Genomic DNA, 26497 nt, shown 5'->3' on the forward strand with positions numbered 1-26497 from the left:
ACAGTACTATATTCCATTCCAACCAGAAAGACTGGACAGATAATCTTATAGTGTGTATCCACTTTAAGGCACTGAGGGGCAGCTGTATAAAGCCTGAAGAAGTTATAAAGCAGTGATAAAGAAGTGAAAGTGGAAACTGATAATGAACCACCCAATCAGCACCTATCATTTTAAAACCCAAAATGATTGGCTGGTGCATTATCACCTTCCACTTATCACTTCTTTATCACTTCTCCAGGCTCAATACATCTGCCCCTGAGTATTTGTTAAGAGAGATGATTGTCTCCTTCAAGAAAGTTCTAACACCAATTTAATGCCAAAAGATTCTTTGCCTGTTGTATCATTTTTCTATACAATTGAGAATTTGTGAGAAAAAGAGCACACATAATTCCAACTTCCTAGAATCTTCCCTTTGGGTCAATACTGCTCTAACTATTATGGTAGAAGCTTTGATCTCTAAAATGAAAGGCATCAAAAGATTAGGTTGTCTTAAAATAAGTGCTGGTATAATAAAGGATTGTTTGCGACAATTTAAAGCCAGTTTTGCTAAAGAAGTCTGTTTTGTTCATATGTCTGTAAATCCAGTCATCAGGACACAGAGACATGTGAGTTCACTGCTGTGCTGTTTATTCCATCACCAACTGCAAGCACACTCTGCACACTGGACCACCCACTTCCCAGCATCCCCCTGGTCCTAGGGACCATCACTGAAGATTCAGATTAGTAAGGGAGTGTCTACAAATATTAAGCATTCTAATACACTAACATCACCTCCTCTTTTCTTTAAAGATGAGCCCTATACGCTTCAATGCAACAATTAACAACGTAATTTTAAGAACATCATCTAACACGTTTCAATGAGTCTCTCAGGTCTCCGTATTTCCCTATTGGGCCTTTCACACACAGTCTGTGTTTCATCGACCATGTTGGACCTTTCTAGAATCGTGGTTGGTTCACCATTATCAGGATCATCATACATGTCAGATGAAGGGTATTCTTCAGTCGTGTTGTCTTCATTATGGTTAGGTTGAGATCTTAAATCCACCCAATTTCTTCTTACTTCCGTTCCATGCTCTGTACGTATAGTATAAGATCTTGGTGCTACTTGTGCTTGCACAATACCTTTCTGCACCTAAATACCTTTCTCGTGATCTCTGAGACGGACTTGGTCACCCGATTTTAGATCAGATAAGCGTCTTGTTCGCCTGTCATGGAACAGTTTCTGTTTCGCCTGTTGTCGTTCCTTAGTCTGACCAACGCTGAGTTATGTGTAGTAAGCAGTTCATCATGTATCGGGAGATTTGCTCTAATCCTCCTTCCCATCAGCATTTGTGCAGGAGAAAGTCCATTCTGTAAAGGTGTACTGCGGTAGATTAAAAGACTTTTGTAGAAATCTTCTTTACCTTCTTGAGCTTTTTTCATGAGACTCTTTACAGTTTTTACTGAACTTTCCACCAACCCATTTGAACGTGGATAGTGGGGACTTGACGTAGTATGGACAAATTCCCACTCATCAGCAAATTGTCCAAATTCAGCACTGGAAAACTGAGGACCATTGTCAGTGAACACTTCCATAGGAACACCATGCCTTGCAAAGATTTACTTCATGCAATTGAGTACGGCTTTACTAGTAGTTGTATGTAGTGTCTTCACCTCAGGGTAGTTAGAGTAATAATCAGTCACGACAATGTAAGTTTTCCCATTACAATCAAACAAATCTGCTCCAACTTTCTGGTACGGTCTCTCTGGCACTGCATGAGGACTCAGTGGCTCGACTTGTTGTTTCGGTCTATACGTAAGACATAATTCACATGTAGCTGTAGTCTGTGCTATGTCTTGGTTCATTCTTGGCCAATACATAACTTCACGTGCTCTCCGCTTACATTTTTCTTCTAAGTGGCCTTCATGTATCTTGCACAGCATAGTTTTTCTTAGTCGTGCAGGTATGACAAACCTATTGCCTTTGTAAATAACACCATCAACAACTGTAAGGACACTGTGGTACATCCAATAATCATGGATAGACAGCGGGCACGCATGTTTTTCTGCTGGCCAACCTTTCAGAATGATATCTTTCAACACTTTCATTGTGTCATCTGTCTCAGTTTCTTTCCTAATCTGTTCTTGTCTTGCAAGAGACACTGGTAGAGAAGCTACGATCAAATTAACATAGGCTTCTATCTCTTCATCCATCAGACTTTTGGAACCTTCACTTTGCGAACAGCACGAGAAAGTGTATCAGCAATGTACATGTATTTGCCGGGACAGTACAGCAAGTGTACATCATATTTCTGTAGTCTGATAAGCATTCGTTGAATTCTCATGGGACAGTCATGTAATGTTTTAGTCATGATAGCTACCAATGGTTTGTGGTCAGTTTCCACTGTAAGTGTTTGATCATACACAAACTGATGAAATCGCTCACATGCATATGTGATCGCTAGAAGTTCTTTTTCTATCTGAGCATACCGTGTTTCAGCACTTGTCAGTGCTCTTGATGCATAGATTACTGGTTGCCATGTATCCTCATGTTCTTGTAACAGCACTGAGCCTAGGCCAAATTGCGAAGCATCCGCTGAAATTCTTATTCTTTTCACAGGATCAAAGAATTTTAACACTGGTTGCTCTGTAATGATCTGTTTCAAGTTTTGCCAACTTTCTTCTTGTTCATGTGACCACATCCACTCGTTATCTTTGTCCAACAACCATGTAAGAGAGGCTGTTCGTTCAGAGAGTTGAGAAATAAACTTTCCTAAGCAAGTAATCATTCCTAGGAATCTTCTGACATCGTCTTTGTTGTTGGGACGTTCCATGTTCACTATGGCTGATATTTTCCTTGGGTCTGGTTTTACACCTTGATCCGAGACCACGTCGCCCATAAAGGTAAGTGTATTCACGACAAATTCACATTTGTCCTTGTTTATCTTTAGATTCACTTTCTTGACAAGTTCCATTACTTGTCTCAATCTAGAATCATGTTCTTCCTTTGTAGATCCCCTGACAATAATGTCATCCATCATTGTTTCAACACCTGGAATATGTTCAAAAATCATGTGTATCTTTTTGTGATATACTTCTGGAGCAGACAATTTACTGAACCATTTTGCTCCCGCAAATTGCAACATGATTTCATCTCTGGTTGGTAGTTTGAAATGTTCTTGTTTAATAGCTTTGTTTAAATCTCTGGGGTCTAGACATATTCTGAGTTGTCCATTTTATCTTTTCAACAATTACTAAGGAGCTTACCCATTCAGTAGGCACATCAACTTTCTGTATCACACCCAAGGCTTCCATGCAATTTAACTCTTGTTTCAGTTTTTCTCTCAGCGCAAACGGCACTTTTCTACAGGGGTGTATCACTGAAGAAACGTGTGTGTCTATATTTATTTTATGCTCTCCAGGCAAACAACCTAGACCTTCAAACAAGTCTCTGTATTCTGTAAACATCGATTTACAGTCATCTTCTACTTGTGATGTCACCATAAAAACTTTCTTTAGCAAGCTTAGTTTCTCACAGGAACTTAATCCTAGAATCGGTTGCACATTTTTATCCACAATCAGTAGAGATGTTTTAAACTGTTGTCCCTTATATTTCAGTGTCACTAAGCATGTACCTTTCACAGGAATTTCCTCCCCAGTGTACCCTGTAACTTTCACTTTGGCTGGATGAATTTTAGGTTTTACTCTAAAAGTCTTATAGTCTTGAAACTATATTAAATTCACCTGCGCGCCAGTATCAAGCTTAAAGGGAATGACAATCTCGTTCACAGTTAAAGGGACAATCCATTCATCCTTATCTGCACTGCAAAGTTCAATGCAATCCACAAATAATTCCTCTGTTTGTTTAACAGCATGCACTGTGGTTATTTCCCTTTTCATTTTACAGCATTTGGCAAAGTGATTAAGTCTACCACATTTCATGCAGGTTTTACCATAAGCAGGGCACATTTTAGGATTGTGAGAATTTCCACATCTACTACACATTTCCTTATTAGACTGTGGCTTAGACTGCTTCACTCTTGAGAATGGAGGTTTGCTTGGCTCTGTGTTCTGCACTACATGGACAGCAGCATCAACTTCCTTGTGTATTGTTTTGGCTTGAAATCTAGTTATTTCTGCAGATCTGCACATAGTCACTACCTTTTCTAGTGTTAGGTCTTGCTCTCTCAACAATCTCTCTCCGAGTCCATTATCAGGTATTCCACAGACAATACGATCTCTAATCAGTGAATCCTTTAAATCACCAAACTCACAGGTTTTACTGAGTGATTGCAGCTCTGTAGCATACTGATAAAATCTATCTCCAGACTTCTGATCACATGTGAAAAACTTATATCTTTCATATGTCACATTTTTCCTTGGCACAAAGTAATCTTCAAACTTTTGCATTATAGAAGATAGCACCATATTCTGCCCCTCATCAAACTGAAAACTATTATAAATGTCCAGCACATCCTCTCCTATCACATGGAGGAAAATGGATGCCTTCGTTTTGTCAGCCTCTGTATCAGCTCCACATGCAGTAAGATATATATTAAACCTTTGCTTAAATCTTTTCCAGTTTTCAGACAAGTTACCAGACATCAGCATGCCGGTTGGAGGAGCCAGTTTATCCATGGTTACTCACTGTTTGAAGAGAGGAGCACACGGCAGGCTTTGCAGACACTGAGTATCACAGCCTGACAGACTGCTGCAGTATTCTTTCACACTCTGAGAGCACTAGCAGTCCAAGTTAAACTTCTTCTGACACCATGTTTTGTTCATATGTATGTAAATCCAGTCATCAGGACACAGAGACATGTGAGTTCCCTGCTGTGCTGTTTATTCCATCACCAACTCCAAGCACACGCTGCACACTGGACCACCCACTTCCCAGCATCCCCCTGGTCCTAGGGACCATCACTGAAGATTCAGGCTTACACAGATTAGTAAGGGAGTGTCTACAAATACTAAGCATTCTAATACACTAACATCACAAAGTCCAGGCTGTATAATGAGAAGCTTTATGTTACGTAGATCTTCCATGTGCAGTGATTACTGCAGACACCCTACTTGGCAAACTGTCCAAAAGTTCTTGGACAACAGCAGGCAGTATGTTTTGCTATTACGCTTTAAGTACAGTGACTAACTATGACACTGAAGAAGTTCAAGTTGATCTAGAAAGCACCCATTGATCCAATTTATAACAGAGGTTCTCAATGGGGTTTTGGTCATCCGGGTTACCAAATTTTCTGTATACTAGTCCAGTGTCACACTAGAAACATGAAATCCCCTTTTCAAACTCGGGTTAGCTCCTCCAGCAAGCCATTTTGTTAGGAAATTATCTAATCAGTGGGCCTCTACCCATTTAATACCTTCACAAACAATCACTTTTGTCTACAAAGTGTATTAAGGTCGTGATGGGTGCCATTGTAGTGGAATAGTTTTTAAATATATAAACTGATGGTAATAGTTAGTGACAGCAATACATTTTTGTATTGCCTTGATACCAGTTGGCTAAGGCCAAATAAAAATGACTACCATTTATCTGGATCCATTTGCAGATCTGATGCTAATAACCTGTAACCTAAAATAGGCTGGGCTCTTTCAAATAGACATTTCTTGAGTTTACAGAAAAAGTTATTGTCTCAAGAGTGGGAAAAGGACCCCAGCAACATGTTTCTGATGGGTTTATAGATCTTTAGAGAAAATATGGTTGTTGTGTTGTGGCTGGTGTTTTTTTAGACAAAAAGGTATGACCAAATACTTATAATGTCCTTGTCTTGTGTTAAAAGTCTTCCATTCAATCCTCTCTTATTCTGATGAGATTGTAGGGTCTTCTAAGATTCAACATGGTGAATTTAGTTGCTCATATACAACTTTCATGTGTTCTACTGGGTAGTGAGGTACAATATGAGGTGCAAGCCAACTTCTCAAATGTTGGAACAGTTCTCTATCTTGAACATGATCAAATCTTGTACATAATTCTTTGAAAGAAGCTCATCTTGGACATGCTCCAAAACTTCCTAAAGTCACTGCCATAAAGCAGCTATACTGTAAGTGCCTCGGCATTCTAATGGAGCTTAGATACCAATGTTCCAAATTTTACTGTGTTTTGGAGTCAGCAAGCTGGGTTCTGGTAAACTTGAGGTCTTGTGTAAGTCACTAATGATGACCATTGACAGCTCTGCCATCGATGGTTGATGGTTTTCCACCATTGAAGATTTGGCTTTGTGTATGTGCTGATGGTGCCTGGCATGAGAATGGTGGGGCCAGCATTCATCTTCAGGGATCAGCCACTGATGGTTACCATCAGTGGCTTCCTAACAATGGTGGAAAAGCTCATCATAAAACCATCGATAATTAGTAACCATCAATGGTCAATGGACAACATACAGAATCTGCAAAGCAATCACAAGCAATCCCAGGGCAGATTACTGGGAGGTTAAGAATAAGCCTCCGGTATAATCCTGAGAGGAGTTACATAGAAATCCTGGGTCATAACACAGAGAGGTCATGGATCAGCTCTAGGAATATTGCAGATAGGAGTCAGAAAGTAGCTGGGTCATACACAGTAGAGAACATCAGAAACTTGAGATAGGTAATGAGTCTAGTACTCCGGCAGAGCCATTTGCTCCAGAGTGGTGGTTAAATAGGAAATCCAAAATCATACTACAGCAATAAAGCAGGGGAGTGCCGAAGCTAAGGAGAATAACACAGGTCAGCAGGGTGGTCTTCAGTATGCCACCGGCCGGGATCCTGGCGACCAGCATACCGGCGCCGGGATCCTGACTGGCGGCATGCCGACACATATTCTCCCTCTTGGGGGTCCACGACCACCTGCAGCGTGGCGAGCGCAGCGAGCCCACAAGGGGCTCATTAGCGCTCGCCCAGCTGTCAGTATGCCGGCGGTCGGGATCCCGGCGCCGGTATGCTGGCCCCCACGATCCCGGCCGCCGGCCACTCATACTACACCCAGGTTAGCAGTGTGAGGCATGCTGTAGAAACGGAAAGAGCTGCCATGGACGGACCTGGTAGGCAAAGTATTATACCAGGTATTGCAATTCTTGACACTATGAAAGCTTGTTAGGTATGCAGTTATAATAGATAAATCATTTTCTAGCAACTCCACACTGGAAACAAACTTTAATAACTACAGTCAATATACACAGCAAATGGTGCGAATATTGCAGTAAGAAATGATTGATGGTCCTAAAATTTGTTAAATCGATTGAAATTAATACTATAATTTACCTGAGAGTTTTATTATGAAAAAAATTCATTAAAATGTATGGAAAGTATCACCATCCAAAAGAGATCACAAAAATTATAACATACAGTATGAAAGTAATAAAAGCTTATGCAGAGTAATGGAGTTACAACACTTCAGAAACAAAAATATTGACTAGCGTTATATTTCTGAAAACGTGCTAAGGTTCTCCATAGACATTTTCTGTGAATCTCTAATATGTGTTTCTTTGCTGCATTGTTATAATATCAAAAAGTGTCATTGTGATTTGTCATTACATTACAATCCATCCAGAACAGTAATATATAACTATAGCCCTGGACTGGAGGCCTCTTCTCAGCTGAACTGTGCGTGGATATCTGGCATAACAGGTAAAAGTTCCACTGCCATGCTTGATACCTAGGCTCACCTATGCAAAAGAAATACTGCCAGATAACAATGTTACTGCTGGTGTAACTCTGACACAACCAAAATAATAAGTACTATACAGATAAAAGTACCATCTGCACCAACAGTAAGGAGCAGGGCACATGACTGGAGGGGGATACACTGTACAGTTTAGCAATATTTCAACAAAAACCCACAATTTATGACAGGATCTAGCATATTGTAAAATTCTCTCATTTCCCAGCTTTGCCACTAGAAGGCGCTATCCCATTATACTTCTATAAAACTGATGAAACCAATGTTCACATAATCCCCTCTGGCATAATCTGCAGTGTGCATCACCAACACCATGGGGATATTTCAGTTCTGCACCTTATCATAATGTTTGCATAAAGCCTGCTGGGAATATTACTGAAACTGCCAGAGGTCAATTTTTTTTTTCATGTTTACAGAAAACATGATGAGCAGTACATAGCAATTTTAAAGTTACAGCAGAGACTAATGATAATAATACTAACACAAAGGTACATTAACAAAAAGCAAGGGCAGATTGGCCATAGGGCTCACCAGGAAGATTCCTGGTAGGCTGATGTTTCTGTGGCTCCTGTTATGTGTGTTGTCATGTGGTCCCTCCCCCCAAATGACAGGCATCCCACCGCACTCAGTACACTGCATTATCCCCATTCATTCTGTTATTCCATCTCTACAGTACAGCAGCTCAGCCATCCAGTGATGCTCCCATGTACCATGATATGTTATACCTCTTGTGCTGCCCATGTCGGGCCACTTCTACAAAATTTTACAGGGCAACTTTCAGTTCCTAATCCGCCCCTGGTCTCAGACACAACTGCAGCGAAAGATGAAAGGAAGGCCGCAATTGTGTACAGTCAGGCCCTATGAAGAGGGATCCCACCCCCCTCAACAGACCCCACCCCCTCATCAGACCGCACCCCATTAGGCTGCTTCAATAATTTTTCTGGGCTGGTTTTCCATCACAATCCACCCCTAACAAAATGCAAAATGTGTTTCAAGGTCCACTACTACTCTAGAGTTTAGTACTACCCCATGTAGATCAATATATATACTTCATGTTGTGGGTTTGTGAATCTGCCCAGCAACAATATGCATATTTCTCCTGACATACTGTACTTTTTCAGTATCTTCATCCATATTTCTAATTTAATCAACCTACAGTAGTCGGGCAACACACTAAAAGTGTCCCTTACTGGTTGGGGTAGACTGTACTGTATGTGTTGCATTGGAGACTGCCAGGGCAGGTGCAAGGTTTCTCGGCACCCTAAGCAAAACTTCAGCCTACTGCCCCCCACCACCACCAATACCCACTTCCCACCCCTTCAGATGAAAGTGTGACTTATAGGTTCCACAGCCAACACTTGAATTAATTTCAACAATGATGTTTCTTTCAGGGACATCATTAATTTTGTGATAGGCAGAATCAGTGGCACCCCGCCCAGATCCCGTCACCCTAGGCAGCTGCCTATAGCTGCTTAATGCTAGAACTGGCCCTGGAGACTGCTAATCACCAGTACCTAGGTCTGGTAGAGATGACCGCTTCAGCTGTATGAATCCATAGAGGCCATATGAATATTCATAATATTCCATTCTGATTTTAGTTTGCAGCACATGTATTACCAAGGTAAGCATTGATATGGTATTCTGCAGTATTACGCTGTGTGTGCCTTCTTTTCACCCTTTCATAGAATAAGTATCTGTGTTTGGTGCTGGGTTAAACAAGAGAAAGGAGTAGTTGCCTATTAACATTGAGTACGACATTTATAGAGGCCATAATCAATATAATTAATATCATATTATTGTTTTATTATAATTAGGATTAAATATTTGGAAATTAGGGGACCAGTCCCCTCTGGAATCTTATATTTTACTTTTTGGCCCAGTATCCCACCAATCTACTTTTAATCAGAGCATCACTGTTCCAACCAATATAACTTGTTTCTCAAGGGCATAATGGGACATATTTATCACAATCCGCCTCTCAGATGCGGATGGGATATGTTAAAATCAGCAAAATTCACATTGCTATATTTGAATGCACCCCATGGATGCAGTGGCATAACCACCGAGGGTGCAGGTGATGCAGCCGCTACGGGGCCCAGACTGCTTCCAGGGCCCGCAGCTGCCCCTGCACCCAGCCACACTGCACATGCCCATAGAAACGGCCCTGCTCTGGGCCATACAGGGGCAAGTGTGATGGGCTGGGGAGCTGTGCATTTGGCACAACTACAGAAGACCCCCCCAATTAGTTATTCTGGAGCGCCAGCCACGTGGGACCCTCTATCTGAAGAGAGTGAGTTTGTTAAACCTTGTACCCTCACTCTACCCCTGTATCTCCCCTCTCTATAGAAGGGAGGCCCTTTCAAAATTTTGCCATGGGTCCCACAAAGTTTTAGCTACGCCCCTAGAAGTATGTATCAAATATTGCATGCAGGGACTGAGCTTGCAAAAATGCTCTGTCCCTGTGAATCTCTCCCTCACCCTTCTCATGATAGTTTTTGCAAAAACTACACTGAGACCATACCTCCCAACTGTCCAGATTCCAGCAGGACAGTCCTGCTATTCGGACACTGCCCCGCTGTCCCTTCCACGGGCAGCAGGGTCCCGTAGGCAGAGGGCAGTTGGTGGAGCTTTGATCACCCACTGCTCTACTCTGCAAAGCAGCGAGTGATGTCTGAATAGATGCAGTGCTGGGAGAGGAGCAGGGGGCTGCCAGGCTGCTCGGCGAACACAGGACACTCCCCCAAAAGGCTGTAAAATGAGTCAGTTTGGCGTGGTCACGCCCCTCCCTGCAGAGACCATTCCCCCTTTTCGGATCGCCGCGCAATAGTCCCGACTCCCCTCAAGCAAAAGTTGGGAGGAATGCTGAGACTGTGGCTGCACCTTCGTTTAAATATGTGCATCTGAGTGTGCAAGGACAGAGGCACCCATTGTCAGCATCTGTAGCCTCCAAGTCACTGTCCAGGAAGGACCCTTGCATTTCTGATACCCTCTGCCAAATGTAACAGATTCCGGGTTTTATAAAAAGACTTGCACCCAAAACATGACAAAAACTTGCCTATAAATAGACCAGCTTTTTAGATGAGAGTTTGACAGAAGCATGCACCAATCAGTGAGATCAATGCATGCTTCTGTCTATAACAGTTAATAAAAAGTAAAAGAAACAAAAACAAACAAACAAACAAACAAACAAACAACAAGGCCCCCCTCCTTTCTCCCCCCAAAAAGAAAAAAGCATTACTAGCCCCAAGCTCTTTGAGACGGTAATGGTTGAAAAAATACAGCAGGTTCCCTTGTATTTTAACAACCAGCACCAGGCTCTTGGACCGGTCCTGCTTCCAAAAATATGGGGGGAAAAATATATAGTTTCGGTTTGAGTGCGCATACCCAAACTCCGGCATCTATGGACTGCATCGGCTGCAGCCCACAGAAGCTGGACTGGGGCATAGTTGCCTACCCTCCCTCATTCTGCAGGAGACTCCCTGAAATAGTAGCAATCTCCCTGACTCCCTGAATAGTCCCTCAATCTCCCTGAAAAAAAGAGAAATCAGAGATACATACAATCTATTGGGAACATCAATGCCATTTCCCTGTATTGGTTATAAGGCACAATGATCCCTATGGCTACATGCATTTTAAAGGTTTCTTGTGGCCACTTACAGTATATGGAACCTCTTGTAGAACACAATACACAAAAAAAATCCTGCAAAATATCAGTGTCTTTTCTTCAAAAAGTAGATCTTACTAACTTTGGGGCTCATTTAGATTTGGATGTAAGTTATTTTCATGACACGCCTCTCAGATGTAGCAGTACACGTCCGCACTGATAGGTGTTACTTTCACAATCTCCCTGAAATGCTTTTTCAAAAGTAGGCAAGTATGGACTGGGGTCATTTTTAGGCAAGAAGCCAGCTTACTGCTAATCGCAGCCTTGCAGTCCCGGAGGTAGGAAACACCTCCGGATGGGACTGCCTGTCCTGCGGGTGACTGGCAGCTAGGACTTCCAATAGGAAGTCACTGCCAGTCACAGTAAAGCCACTGAGACAGTGCAATCACAGACTGCAAATGGCTCAGCTGATCTTCCATAAGTGGAGGATTTTAGTGGTGGTGGGGGAGGGGGTGTGAGGACTGCAGGATAAGTAAAATCCGTCACTGATAGGGATGCATGTTTACCCGACTCAGACACATGCTTATGCATATCTTCACTGCATCCGACATTGCCGTTGCGTCTGAAAACTGGTGGAGTGTGTTGACAATTTTAGAAATTTATTTAATGTGTTGTGAGTTGAAAAAGGTACAAAATCGCTGTTCTCTGGGACACTGGAGTACAAATTGGGATCACTATTAAATTATATTTGTTTGCAGGGGTGTATTAAAGCCCGATGGGATATGATTGTAGTGCATCACGCTCAGACGCATATCTTACCTTGGGCATCGACAAGAGGGTCCCTCCTCCTCTGTGATCCCATCTTTCCAGTGGTATTCAGGAAGATGGTGCATGCGCACAAGAAAGCAAAGGCACTGGCACAGTGCCAGAGTCTTTGCGTTCACAGTGCAGCACCATCTTCTCAAAGATTTCACTGGGAAGATGGTGCACAAGGTAATACCCCTTTTCCACTAGCTCAAAAAACACGGGTAAATGCACGGGGGCGCGCATTTACCCGTGTTTTTGGCAAGTGGAAAAGGGTAAACCCGGATCAAGTGACCCGTGAATCCTACCCGGCTATTTACCTGGGTAGGACACGGGAATGATCCGGGTAGGGTGTAGTGTAAACGGGAGCCGTGTCGATGCGACACGGCTCCCGTTTACACTGTATGGATGGGCGGCGCTGGGAGATCATGTGATCTCCCTGCGCCGCCCCTGCCGTGTAGCTAGAAGCGTCACCAACCCGGCATATGCCGGGTTGTGACTGCTAATGGGAAAGGGACCGAGCACGGGTCGCAGCAGGGGGCAGCTCCCGTGTCAGGCTCCCGGCTGCGACCCGTGCTCGTAGGTGTAAAAGGGGTATTAGTATAATCTGGGTGCAGGGTGTGCAATGCAGGGTTTCCCCGGGGCTTCAGTTGCCCTGTGTGCACTGCACACCCTGCACCCATTATAAATAAACCTATGTTTGTGCAGTTTCACTTTCAACTGGTATAATGATGAGTCACTGCTAGGCCTCCAGTGTTTATTTAAGGCAGAATGTGTAACACCTTACAGAGGATGGAGATGTCATTTATCAAGCTCCAAAACCTGAACATTTTCAGAGCTTGACTGTTTGAACTAATGTCATCTTTAGATGGCGTTATCCTGCTCCATCCTATAGGACATACTATACTTCCTGCTCTCCTGGGAAGCTGCTGGAGACACACACATTTCTGCTGTGGGGTACACTGGGCTCCACAAGGAAAGACATAGGGGTGTAGAGTAGGATCTTGATCCGAGGCACCAACAGGCTGAAAAGCTTTGACTGTTTCCAGAATGCATAGCGCCGCCTCCTCTATAACCCCACCTCCGTGCACAGGAGCTCAGTTTTGTAGTTGGTGCCGCAGATAGCAGGCACATAACAGAGGGGCTGCTCTGGGCAGCCCTAAGAAGAGCTTTTTGAGAAGAAAAGTGAAGACTTCAAGGGCTGCAGCAGTGTGTACATGTCTAGTGACATTCACTGCTGCAGCTCCATCTCTCCCCAGCGGCGCTGTACACTCCCGAGCCCTGGTTCCCGGATAACTACAGCAGGAGGCTCCGGTTTTCCTCTATGGTCAGGCACACACGACAGGGGCTCTCCGGGATCGCGTGGCCGCGTTTCGGGAGGTGGTGAGTGGGTCCCGCTTGCGGGACCCGTACTTTATTGCGATCCGGCGTGGTCAGTGGGAGGTGGGCCGCACGCGCTGGCGGTGGACACTGTGGCAGTACAGGCGATCCCACTAGATCACCAGGGCATGGGTGCAGGTCAGGTTTTCCCTTAAAACCATTTTACTAGTAGCCTGCAGTACCCGGTGGTTTTGCCAGCAGGAGGATAAGGCTTAGACCTGGAGCCCCTCCCCCAGCCCCAGGGCGCCATTTTCCGCAAATGTTCCCGCCCTGGAGCTGCATATCTGTCTCTCCCTCACTCCCTGTCAGTGTTTGGGCGCCATTTCTCCCAGCTACACTGTTCCTGCGACTGCTTGGGCAAATCCTCCTGTGTAAAGCCGTCTGGTTGACAGCGCTGTGACTTTACATGACACTTAAGTATTCTACCTGTCACTATAGACAGTGTTAGTTAAGAAACAGTGCATTTAGTCAGGGTTTTCTAGTACAATTACCCTGTGATATACATCCAGTTCTTACTGTGCAGTGTTATATCTATTGACGGGTGGTATTCATGTGACCGGCGGTTGGGTGACCGACAGTCACATGACCTCCTCCACCATCCCGACCGCTCACTATCCCGATGGTCGGCATGCCGACCAACAGGGACTATTTCCACTTGCTGCACTCGCCCCTCCCCGCCGGGATCCCGGCGTCGGTATGCTACCGGGATCCCGGCGTCGGTAAGCTGACCGGCGGTCTCCTGACCGCCGGTCAGCCGTACTACACCCCTATTGACTACATAGCTATATAAGCTGGTCCAGTGCAGTATTATTGTTAGTAATAACCTCTGCATTGTACAACTGTGACTATATGTGTGTGCATTAGCTTGCTGAGTGGTTTCCAATTCGTGTCTCTCAGTCAACTTGCTATTCCTATATTCTATAACCTGAGGGGGCTTGGTGCGTCAGGTTTTATAATAATATAAGGATATTTACAAGATATACTTTCATACGTATTTTTCTCTGTGATTTTAGTCACCATATCTCTCCTATATCTCTGCTTGTGCTGACTACACTGCGCAGGGGTTTGGGTAAGAGGTATTGTGCTGCTGCCAATTGTACTGTGTTACCTGATACTGCCAGTTATATCATGTCTGCTTATGAAGGTAACGGTTCTGGGGCTGAACACACTGCCGGTGTTGCTGAAGCCACAGATCCATATGAGGAGAATACAGCAGCTGTGGGCTCTGGTTCTGGGGCTCCTTCCCCCCCAGTGGGACTGTGGCAACGGAGGTACATAATGACCCACCGTGGGCTGCTTTTTCCACGCTTCTATATACGCTAGTTAATAAACTAACACCCCCTATGGGACCCCCTATGCCGGTGCAACCGTATGTGGTCCCTGCAGCTAATCCGCCGTGGGCTGACGATTTATCTGCTCAATTGAAGAAGTTGATCCAGTCCCTGACTACTAAAAAGTCTGACCCTCGCTCGCCTAAGTCCAAGGGGTCCTCTAAGCGAGCTCTTATCTCCTCACAATCCACTGCTGTCACTGACACCTTGTCTGATGAAGATGGCACTTACACTGACCCCACAGATTCTGACTCAGATACTGCTGATGGGGAGGGTAGTTCACATGTGGATGTTCCTGATCTTTTGGAGGCTATTAAATTAATTTTACAGATTACGGATGATCCCGAGCCATCCGTCCCTCCTAAGAAACCAGATAGGTTCAAGCGTCAGAAGGTGGTTAAACAAGTTTTACCTCACTCTGACCACCTAGTGGATATACATCAGGAACCCTGGGGAAACCCGGATAAGAAGTTTGTGCCTCAAAAGAAGATGCTGGCTCGCTATCCCCTCACGCCAGAGCTGTCTAAAAATTGGGAAACGCCTCCTCCAGTAGACTCACATGTGGCTAGAATGGTGGTTTCCTCAGCTCTACCTATCACTACCGTCACGTCTCTAAAACAGCCTACGGATAAACACGTGGAGGGTTGTCTGAAAGCGATTTACACCCTCACGGGTGCTGCACAAAGGCCCACTATTGCAGCAACATGGGCTGCAGAGGCTATTGAAGCATGGGCCTTGGAGTTAGAAACTGAAATCTCTTCTTACCATGCTAGACAATGCTTGTCATATATTGTCACAGCTTCTCGCTATATTAAAGAGGCCGCTTCTGATGCCGGTATCCTAGCAGCCAAGGCCTCTACTACATCAGTCCTGGCTCACCGTATATTGTGGCTGAGATCCTGGTCTATGGATCTGGACTCTAGAAAAACCCTGGAGGTACTCCCTTTCAAGGGAGATATTCTGTTTGGGGAGGACTTAAATAAGATAGTGGCTGACTTGGCTACTGCCAAAACTGCCTGTCTGCCAAGTACTGCTCCTTCTGTGTCGAAGGCTAATGGTTCTTCCTTTCGCTCCTTTCGTCCTTCAGGTAAAGCAAAAGGTCAGGCGTACAACAAGCAGGCCCGCACTTCCAAACCTGGTAAGCCGAAGCCCAAAAGAGCCTGGGCGGCCCGTCAGCCAGCTTCCAAGGCCGATAAGCCTGCCGCATGACGGAGCGGGCCTCCCCCTGGGGTATCCCAGGGTGGGGGGCCGGCTTCTAGGGTATACCCAGGAATGGTTGAAGACCACTTCAGATGCCTGGGTACGGGAAGTCGTCACTTGAGGTTACGCCATAGCCTTCAAAAACCGACCCCCTCATCGATTTTGCCGGACAGAAGTCCCGTTGGACCAGACAAAGGCAAACGCTTTACATTCGGTGGTACAGACCCTCCTGGATACAGGAGTCGTAGTACAGGTGCCTCTTGCGCAGAGGAGCCGGGGGTACTATTCTCCGCTGTTTCTAGTCCCGAAACCGAATGGGTCCTCCCGGCCCATTCTCAACCTCAAGGCATTGAACAGGTTTGTGAAGGTTTCCAAGTTCAGTATGGAAACCCTTCGCTCTATAGTTCTGGCCTTGGAACCTGGGGACTACATGGTATCCCTGGACATATAGGATGCTTACCTGCATATTCCTATAGCAGCGTCACATCAGCAGTACCTGAGGTTTGCGATTGGCAACCTCCATTACCAGTTTTGGGCATTACCTTTTGGTTTAACTACAGCTCTGCGAGTCTTCACCAAAGTTATGGCGGTGATGACGGTGGTACTCCGCCGTCAAGGGGTCAGGATACTGCCATATCTGGATGACTTGTTAATCCTGGCAAATTCACCAGAACTTCTACGTCATCTGGATATGACTGTCCGGTTTCTACAAGCCCACGGGTGGCTCATCAACTGGAAGAAATCCTCCCTGGTCCCTGCTCAGAGCATGGTGCACCTGGGAGAGCTATTGGACACTCACAACCAGAGGTTGTTCTTGTCTCAGGAGAAAGTCCTGAAGATTCAGGACAGGATTCGTTGCTTCCTTTTTCGTCCACAAGTGTCGATACATTCGGCGATGCAGGTGCTGGGCCTCATGATGTCAGCATTCGACATGGTGGAGTATGCTCAATGCCATTCTCGCCCCCTCCAGAAGCTGATTCTAGCCAAGTGGGACGGCCTGCCTCACATTATCAGGTCTCACATGATCTCATTGACTCCGGAGGTCCGTCTGTCGCTGCTCTGGTGGCTCCAGGACCGACAATTGTGCAGGGGCCGTCCCTTCTGGATATCTGACCGGGTCCTGTTGACAACAGATGCCAGCCTAAGAGGTTGGGGTGCGGTGCTGGAGCAACACTCCCTTCAGGGTCGGTGGACCAAGAAGGAATCCCTCCTCTCGATCAACATTCTGGAATTGCGGGAGGTCTTCAATGCGTTGAACCTGGCCCAGCATTTAATTCAGAACCGTCCTGTTCAAGTACAGTCGGACAACGCCACCACAGTGGCTTACATAAATCATCAAGGTGGCACTCTAAGCCGTTTGGCAATGAAGGAAGTCTCACGGATTCTACATTGGGCGGAACGCCATCTACTGGCCATATAGGCAATATTCATTCCGGGAGCCCGGAATTGGGAAGCAGACTTTCTCAGTCGTCAGGACGTACATGCCGGCGAGTGGGGCCTCCATCCAGAAGTGTTTCAACTCCTAGTGGAAAAGTGGGGCCTTCCAGACGTAGATCTGATGGCGTCTCGACAAAATCACAAGGTTCCGGTCTTCGGAGCAAGGACAAGGGATCCTCAAGCAGCATTCGTGGATGCGCTGGCGGTGCCGTGGAGGTTTCGGCTGCCGTACGTGTTCCCTCCAGTGTCACTCCTGCCCAGGGTAATTCGGAAGTTCAAGCAAGAAAGAGGAATTCTGCTTGTCATAGCTCCAGCGTGGCCCAGACGGCACTGGTTCTCAGACCTGCAGGGCCTATCGTCAGAGCGTCCAATCCTACTTCCACAATGCCCAGACCTCCTCGTTCAGTGCCCCTGTGTCTACCAGGACCTAGTCCGGCTGTCTTTGATGGCGTGGCTCTTGAATCTTCCGTCTTAAGGGCTAAAGGGTTTTCTGAGGCGGTCATTCAAACTATGTTGCGGGCCCGGAAACCGGCTTCTGCTCGGATTTATTATAGGGTCTGGCATTCTTACTTTGTTTGGTGCGCATCTAAAAATTATGACGCTTCCAAGTATAGTACAGCCAAGTTGTTGGCCTTTCTTCAGCAGGGTCTGGACTTAGGCCTGCGTCTGGCCTCCCTCAAGGTTCAAATATCTGCCTTGTCGGTGTGGTTTCAGAGAAACATTGCAACCTAACCTGATGTGCATACCTTCACTCAGGGTGTGTTGCGTATCCAGCCTCCCTATGTCCCGCCTGTGGCTCCTTGGGACTTGTCGGTGTTTTTGGAGGCGTTACAAGAGTCTCCGTTTGAACCTCTTGGTTCAGCTGATCTTAAGTGGCTTTCCCTCAAGGTGGTGTTTCTGCTGGCTATTGCTTCAGCTAGAAGAGTGTCGGATTTGGGTGCCTTGTTTTGTAGTTCCCCATATCTGATATTTCACCGTGACTGGGCGGTTCTTGGGACTCGTCCTTGTTATTTGCCTAAGGTGGTTTCTTCGTTCCACCTTAACCAGGAGATTGTGGTTCTGGCACTTGTTTCTCCTGATCTGTCTCCCAAAGAGCGGTCTTTGGATGTGGTACGGACTCTCCATATCTATGTAAAGAGAACTGTTTCTATTAGGAAATCTGATTCTCTATTTGTGCTGTTTGGATTTCACAAACGGGGCTGGCTTGCTCTCAAGCAAACTTTGGCCAGATGGATTAGAATGGTGATTGCACATGCTTATGTGAGGGCTGGTCTATCAGCTCCTGCTCACATTACAGCCCATTCTACTCGGTCTGTTGGACTTTCTTGGGCGGCCCGCCGTGGTGCGACCCTTGAACAATTGTGCAAGGCGGCTACGTGGTCCTCAGTGAACACGTTCATAAGGTTCTATGCCTTCGATACTGACGCTTCCCAGGATGCTTCCTTTGGACGCCGGGTTCTTGTGCCCGCTACAGTGCGTTCCCTCCCATAAGGAACTGTTTTAGGACATCCCCAATGTCTATCCTTGTGGAGCCCAGTGTACCCTGCAGCAGAAAACGAGTTTTATGGTAAGAACTTACTTTTGTTAAAACTCCACAAGGCGCCCACCCTGACGCACTTAGCTTCTTTGGGTTGGTATGGCATTAGCCGCTGACACTTCTCCTGTCGTGAGAGTGTGGTGTATGTGGCTACTAACCGTTGTCGTGTCTTTTCCTGCTAATGCATTGGGCTGGTTAACTAAAAACTGAGCTCCTGTGCAGAGAGGCGGGGTTATAGAGGAGGCGGCGCTATGCATTCTGGGAACAGTCAAAGCTTTTCAGCCTGTTGGTGCCTCAGATCAAGATCCTACTCTACACCCCAATGTCTATCCTTGTGGAGTCCAGTGTACCTAGCAGAAAGAGTTTTAACAAAGGTAAGTTCTTACCATAAAACTCATTTTTTGGGTAGTGTTCCTGCCTTGGGTGCTCCCCCGGAAGAGTGGATGGATCTCCGACATCCTTCCCACTTCCTAGTGCATCATTTTAGCCCAGTCCCATTTTTCTCAGACTGTCTGCAGTGTCCCATGGTGGGGGGGCGGCAGTTAGGGGGAGTTTACGCTGCAGTGCACATGGCATCTATTCACTATGCACAGAGAGTCTAGGGCACGCCCCCACAGTGATGGGAACGGAGGTGCAGCAACACCACGCCCCCTTTACACATGGCTCTGCCCCTTTGCAGACGCAAAGCTTTGGCACACTCAGGGTCCCAAGCCCTGAACCACCAATGTTGGGAGGTATGCACTAGGACACTGTGGACACTGACTAATGCCATGGACTAAAGCAGCGAGACACCCAACAGACAATAATAAAATATGAGTAGGCCACCAAGCACCGGGATTAGTCTCTAAGGGGGCAATACAGACTGCATCACTGCAGTGGCAGCGATCGCAGTCTGAATTTACTTTGTGGAGCGCGCACGCGCAGCGGACGCACTGCGCGTGCGCAACCCGGGAGCCCAGGGAGATGCTATCAGTATCTCACTGGCTGATTGACAGGCAGAGGCATGTGGGGCGGGAGGGTGCGTGCCAACAGCGTTAGAACGCCGTTGGCAGGGCACGGTCTGTGCAATGGGCGCGCCGTACAATGCTTTTGTACCTGTGCGGAGAGGAGGGTCATGACATGCGAGGCGGACTAGCCCAGTGCTGGGTGTCCCCCTGCATGTCAGAGTAAATGAACGTAGATGTGCTAAATTTAGCACATCTACAATCAACTCTGAATTACCACCTATCCCTCTTAAAATGGAAAAGTTCACCAGAGGATTCAACAGTGGATATATGTATGTCCCCTACAGGAGAAGAACATGTTTTCACTGCAGATGCATTACATATAATTCACAGTTGAACTTTTCCAGTTTAGGAGGTTTAGAGACTGATCTTTGTGGCCTAATCATTTTTTATTATTGACTAATTGAGGTGTGGTGACCTTGGGCTGGAAACTAGCAACTGGACTGGAAGCACAGGTTATTCTGCCATCATTTTTAAAGACCCAGCAGACACCCAGGGAACTGGTGCTTTTCGTGGGAAACAGAGAGGTTGTTTGGGGGCAGAGCGATAGAGGGTGCATAGAGAGAGATGAGACACTTGGTGCAGGAGAATGATCTGAGGTGGCTGCTGAGACACTCAAAGTTGTAGATAGCTGTGGAGACACTGGGTGCGATGGTGGTAATCACAACAGAGCAGAAGGCTGCAAGTAAAGGACCCAGCAGTGTTGGGAGGTCACTGAGGGAGCCAATGACTGTAGAGAGGAACTGGCAGCAGTGACTCGGACTCAGGCTGCACAGTGTGGGGCAGAGCAGCAGCGGCCATAGTGGGGAGTTGGAAGAGCAGTGGAGAGACCTACAGCTTCTGCAGAGAAGTACAGGCAAAGGGCAGCAGTGTGAAGGAGGTCTGTTGTACTTTTGTGCATCTTTTGCACACGTACCTGATTAAGCCCTAGAGCAAGGGACACAGCTAAATGTGCACACTTATGCAAGTGCAGTCTCTGGACTGTGGGGCAGATTTATTAAACCTGGTGAAGTGATAAATTGCATGGTAATAAAGTACCAGCCAATCAGCTCCTAACTTCCATGTCACAGTCTGGGTTTGAAAAATGACAGTTAGGAGCTGACTGGCTGGTGTTTTATCACCTTTCACTTTATCACTTCACCAGACTTAATAAATCTGCCCCTCAGTACCCTGATGAGACTACAGCTTATACTTGGTCTGTACTGTGGAATTTTGACAAATTGTGTTTATTTGATCCAGAGCCACAGATCACTGCCTACAACTTAGTTTCAGCTCCCCGCTAATAGAGACACTGTCTGTATTTTACTAGGGACATAGGACCTAATTCAGCATGGATCGTAGATGTGCAAAAAACACGCACATCTTTGATCCATTGCACCGACATGCGGGGTGACACTCAGCACAGGGCAAGTCCGCCCCGCATACCGTATCGAGCCCCCCCCACAAACATGCGAAAGCATTGCACGGCGACAATGCTCTTGCATGTTTAGGGTAGCCCTCTGCCTACGCAGGCCCCGCAAACAGTCTGGATAAGCATGTGTTGTCTGGACCACTCCCCCTCAATGCCGAGTTGAATCATGGCACCATGACACCTACTCCCTCCGCCTGTCAATCAAGCAGAGGTGTTCGCACAAGTGAGATGCTTTGACATTGGCCCTCATTCCGAGTTGATCACTCGCTAGCTATTTTTTTCAGCCGTGCAAACGCATTGTTACTGCCCACGGGGGAGTGTATTTTTGCTTTGCAAGTGTGCGATCGCATGTGCAGCCGAGCGGGACAAAACATTTTGTGCAAAACAAGACCAGCCCTGAAGTTACTTATCCTGTGCGATGATCCTAGCGACTGAGGTCCTGGAATTGACGTCAGACACCCGCCCTGCAAACGCCTGGTCACGCCTGCGTTTTCCCAACCACTCCCAGAAAACGGTCAGTTGACATCCATAAACGCACTCTTCCTATCAATCTCCTTGCGATCGGCTGTACGAATGGCTTCGTCGCTAGAAGCATTGCACAGCAACGATGCTGTTTGTACCCGTACAATGCACGTGCGCATTGAGGTGCATACGCATGCGCAGTTTTGCCATTTTTTTTAACTGATCGCTGCGCTGAGAAAATCGGCAGCGAGCGATCCACTCGGAATGACCCCCATAGTCCTGTACAAACAGTCTGGAGTTGGCTGTATAGCTGTTACAAGTGGATTGCAGCAAGAAGTAACACATGTAAACCTGTGACTCTGCCTACTTGCAATATAAAATATCATTCTGGTCCTCATTGTTATAATACCAGATTCTGTTAACACTTTCAATACCAGAAATTGCCGAGACACTCAGCAAACTCCTGCAAATAATATTCTGTGAACTTGTCTCTCTCTTCTTGCTCTATTCTAGGGGTAATTCAGAGTTGATCGTAGATGTGCTAAATCTGGCACATCTATGATCATTTACTCTGAAATGCGGGGTCCGCCCAGCACGGGGCTAGTCCACCCCGTATGTCAGGTCCTACTCCACCCCCCCGCGCACAAGTACAAAAGCATCTGGCTTTCACTAGAGTGCGTGGTAACTAGGAGAAGCTTCAGCAAATTTGTCAGTAATGGCCTTGCATCTATAGGCATTTCTATAATGGGTGCAGTGTGTGTAATCCCTGACAAAATGTATCACCTCACCTTGAAGCAGACGGATCTGGTCCTTTTTAATCTCCATTGGTCAGGCCAAATCAAAAAAACTGAGCAGAGTCTAGAAAAAAAAAAAAACAGAATGTTTAACATTATATATGTATGATGCTAATAATCTAGTGATACTGAATATAGTTCTATTAACCAACAAATAAAGTTTCACTTACGAACTGGAAAAAATTGGGGATCCACTCTTCTTCTTTACTTACGCAAGTGCGCCTACTTTTCCACCGTAATGTCCACACCCACCAATGACCCTCACAGTTGCACCTTGTTTTGCAGGTTACCAGATCCACCTGAAATGCACAAGTTGTAAACAGTGACTTCAAAGTCCAGCCCACAAACACTTTAGGACCACCCCCTTTCATTCATTTCAACATTTCAGTCTTCTTGTGTGTGTTTTTTTCTTTCTATTTTCTCATTAAGGGGCTGTTCTTCAAATATGACAGATGCAGAATGGCTGGTAGTTTATCTCTCCTCAAGGCTCAGTACATCTGGCCCATGTGTAAAGGAAACATTGGGTATGAATTTGTGTTCTATATTGGTTGAAATGCACTTTATCTTAAAAAAACAAATGCGTGAAAAACAAGGAGCTTCAGTGAACTGCTGTATGTGTATGTAAGAGAGTTTCCTGATCATTTAGATCATAAATTGTAAAGTTTTACCATTGACAGCTGTCTATATAATGGGGTTGATGTAGAGATGAACGCATGTCAGCCATAATGGCATCCGCATTGTCCTCATCTACTGTAAATGCTCTACTACATCCAGGGCCGGTTCGAAGGCTTTCAGCGCCCCGGGCGGGCAATAGGGGGCGTGGTCAGTTACGCCCCCTGTACAGTAGTAGCGCCGCTGAAATGATGTGCGGTGCGCGATGACGTCATCGCGCACCGCACAGCAAAGTGCCTCTCCACGAAGAGAAACTAGACGCTACGCGTCTAGTTCCCTTCGTGGAGAGGACCTTTGCTGCGCGGTGCGCGATTACGTCATTGCGCACCGCACAGTAAAGGTCCTCTCCACGAAGGGAGCTACGCGTCTAGTTCCCCTCACAGCGGGCGGCAGCGGACAGCGGGGGGCACAGCAGCAGCAGATTTTGCCATGGTGCAGTGCCCTCCGGAAGGGGGCGCCCCGGGCAAAAGTCCTGCTTGCCCATGGCAAGATCCGCTACTGACTACATCCCACTTACACCCCTTCAGTTGCAAGTGGAGATTAACAAATAGGCAGAGTAGGCCCCGGCCTATGGGCCCGCGACTTTTATGAAAAAATGGATCAAATGAAACAAACAAATACTCTGCTATAGATAAAGAGGTGGGACTCAGGACCTGATTCCGTTTTGTATGCAATGTCAATGTTATCGCAAATGGCCGATGTTTTGCTACTGTGCATGTGCCAATATCCTGAGAAACCCTTACTGCGCATGTGCGAACTGCGACTTGCATGCAGTCGGCACCAGATTCAAAGAGCGGCACCTACTTTTGAGTGGCAGCAGGTCAGCGAGATTGACTGGCAGCCGATGCTAACTTTAAACTGTACTACAGCCGGGACCCAATGTTCCCTGCTCCACCTCTGTCAAACTGCCAGCGCAGATATGGTGAGAGAGGGGAATAACAGGAGCAGGGGGTGAGATGGAGGAGTAAGAAGCACAGGGGGGTGAGATGGGGGAGTGAGAGGAGCAGGGGGTGAAAGGCGCAGTTGGCGAGATGGGGGAGTGAGAGGAACAGGGGGTGAGATAAGGGAGTGAGAAGCGCAGGGGGTTGTGAGGAGCAGGGGGTGAGAGGCGCAAGGGCTGAGATAGGGGAGTGAGAGGAGCAGACGGTGAGCTGGGGAGTGGGAGGAGTAGGGGGTGAGCTGGGGAAGTGAGATGAGCAGGGGGTGAGATGGAGGAGTGAGAGGCGCAGGGGGTTGTGAGGAGCAGGGGGTGAGAGGCGCAAGGGGTGAGTTGGGGGAATGAGAGGAGCAGAGGGTGAGCTGGGGGAGTGGGAGGTGTAGGGGGTGAGCTGGGGAAGTGAGAGGAGCAGGGGGTGAGATGGAGGAGTGAGAGGCGCAGTTGGTGAGATGGGGGAGTGAGAGAAACAGGGGTGAGAGGCGCAGTTGGTGAGATGGGGGAGTGAGAAACGCAGGGGGTGAGATGGGGGATTTAGAAGCGCCGGGGGTGATATGGGTGAGTGAGAAGTGCAGGGGATGAGCTGGGGGAGTGAGAGGAGCAGGGGGTGAGCTGCGGAAGTAAGAGGAGCAGGGGGTGAGAGGCGAAGTTAGTGAGATGGGGGGAGAGAGAGGAGCAGGGGGTGAGATTGGGGAGTGAGAGGAGCAGGGGGTGAAGTGGGGGAATGAGAAGTGCAGGGGTCAGATGGGGGATTGACAGGAGCAGGGGGTGAGATGGGGGAGTGAAAAGTGCAGGGGGTGAGATGGGGGAGTGAGAGGAGCAGGGGGTGAAATGGAGGAGTGAGAGGAGCAGAGGGTGAGATTGGGGAGTGAGAGGAGCAGGGGGTGAGATTGGGGAGTGAGAGGAGCAGGGGGTGAAGTGGGGGAGTGAGAAACGCAGAGGGTGAGATGGGGGAGTGAGAGGAGCAGGGGGTAAAATGGAGGAGTGAGAGGAGCAGAGGGTGAGATTAGGGAGTGAGAGGAGCAGGGGGTGAGATGGGGGAGTGAAAAGCGCAGGGAGTGAGAGGAGCAGGGGGTGAAATGGAGGAGTGAGAGGAGCATAGGGTGAGATTGGGGAGTGAGAGGAGCAGGGGGTGAAGTGGGGGAGTGAGAAACGCAGAGGGTGAGATGGGGGAGTGAGAGGAGCAGGGGGTGAAATGGAGGAGTGAGAGGAGCAGAGGGTGAGATTAGGAAGTGAGAGGAGCAGGGGGTGAGATTGGGGAGTGAGAGGAGCAGGGGGTGAAGTGGGGGAGTGAGAAACGCAGGGGGTGAGATGGGGGAGTAAGTGAAGCAGGGGATGAGAGGCGCAGTTGGGGAGATGGGGGAGTAAGAATCGCAGGGGGTGAGATGGGGGAATGAGAGGAACAAGGGATGAGAGGAGCAGAGTGTGAAATGGGGGAGTGAGAAGTGCAGGGAGTGAGATGGGGGAGTGAGAGGAGCAGGGGGTGAGATGGTGGAGTGAGAGGCACAAGGGGTGAGATGGGGGAGTGAGAGGAGCAGGGGGTGAGATGGGGGAGTGAGAGGCGCAGGGGGTGAGATGGAGTGAGAGGAGAAGGGGGTGAGATGGGGGAGTGAGAGGTGCAGGGGGGTGAGATGGAGGAGTGAGAGGAGCAGGGGGTGAGATAAGGAAGTGAGAAGCGCAGGGGGTGAGAGGCACAAGGGGTGAGATGGGGGAATGAGAGGAGCAGAGGGTGAGCTGGGGGAGTGGGAGGAGTAGGGGGTGAGCTGGGGAAGTAAGAGGAGCAGGGGTGAGATGGAGGAGTGAGAGGCGCAGTTGGTGAGATGGGGTAGTGAGAAGCGCAGGGGGTGAGATGGGGGAGTGAGAGAAACAGGGGTGAGAGGCGCAGTTGGTGAGATGGGGGATTGAGAAGCGCCGTGGGTGATATGGGTGAGTGAGAAGCGCAGGGGATGAGCTTGGGGAGTGAGAGGAGCACGGGGTGAGCTGCGGAAGTAAGAGGGGCAGGGGGTTAGAGGCGAAGTTGGTGAGATGGGGGGAGTGAGAGGAGCAGGGGGTGAAGTGGGGGAATGAGAAGTGCAGGGGTCAGATGGGGGATTGACAGGAGCAGGGGGTGAGATGGGGGAGTGAAAAGTGCAGGGGGTGAGATGGGGGAGTGAGAGCAGCAGGGGGTGAAATGGAGGAGTGAGAGGAGCAGAGGGTGAGATTGGGGAGTGAGAGGAGCAGGGGGTGAGATTGGGGAGTGAGAGGAGCAGGGGGTAAAGTGGGGGAGTGAGAAACGC

The 26497-nt window shown here is 47.5% G+C and overlaps 1 protein-coding gene across 2 annotated transcripts in view; it reads right to left on the minus strand.

The window, feature by feature from the left end:
- LOC135050967 (uncharacterized) overlaps positions 1-26497 on the minus strand; it is a 182986-nt gene that overhangs the window by 108486 nt on the left and 48003 nt on the right. For both annotated transcript variants that reach the window (XM_063957193.1, XM_063957192.1), the window contains exons 3-4: positions 22786-22914; positions 22610-22679 (exon numbers count right to left, since the gene is read on the minus strand). In XM_063957193.1, coding sequence (XP_063813263.1) covers positions 22610-22646 — 37 coding nt within the window. In that variant the 5' untranslated portion in view covers positions 22647-22679; positions 22786-22914. The remainder of the gene's footprint in view (positions 1-22609; positions 22680-22785; positions 22915-26497) is intronic.

The sequence above is a fragment of the Pseudophryne corroboree genome, chromosome 2, assembly GCF_028390025.1.
Source record: "Pseudophryne corroboree isolate aPseCor3 chromosome 2, aPseCor3.hap2, whole genome shotgun sequence".
NCBI lineage: Eukaryota > Metazoa > Chordata > Amphibia > Anura > Myobatrachidae > Pseudophryne > Pseudophryne corroboree.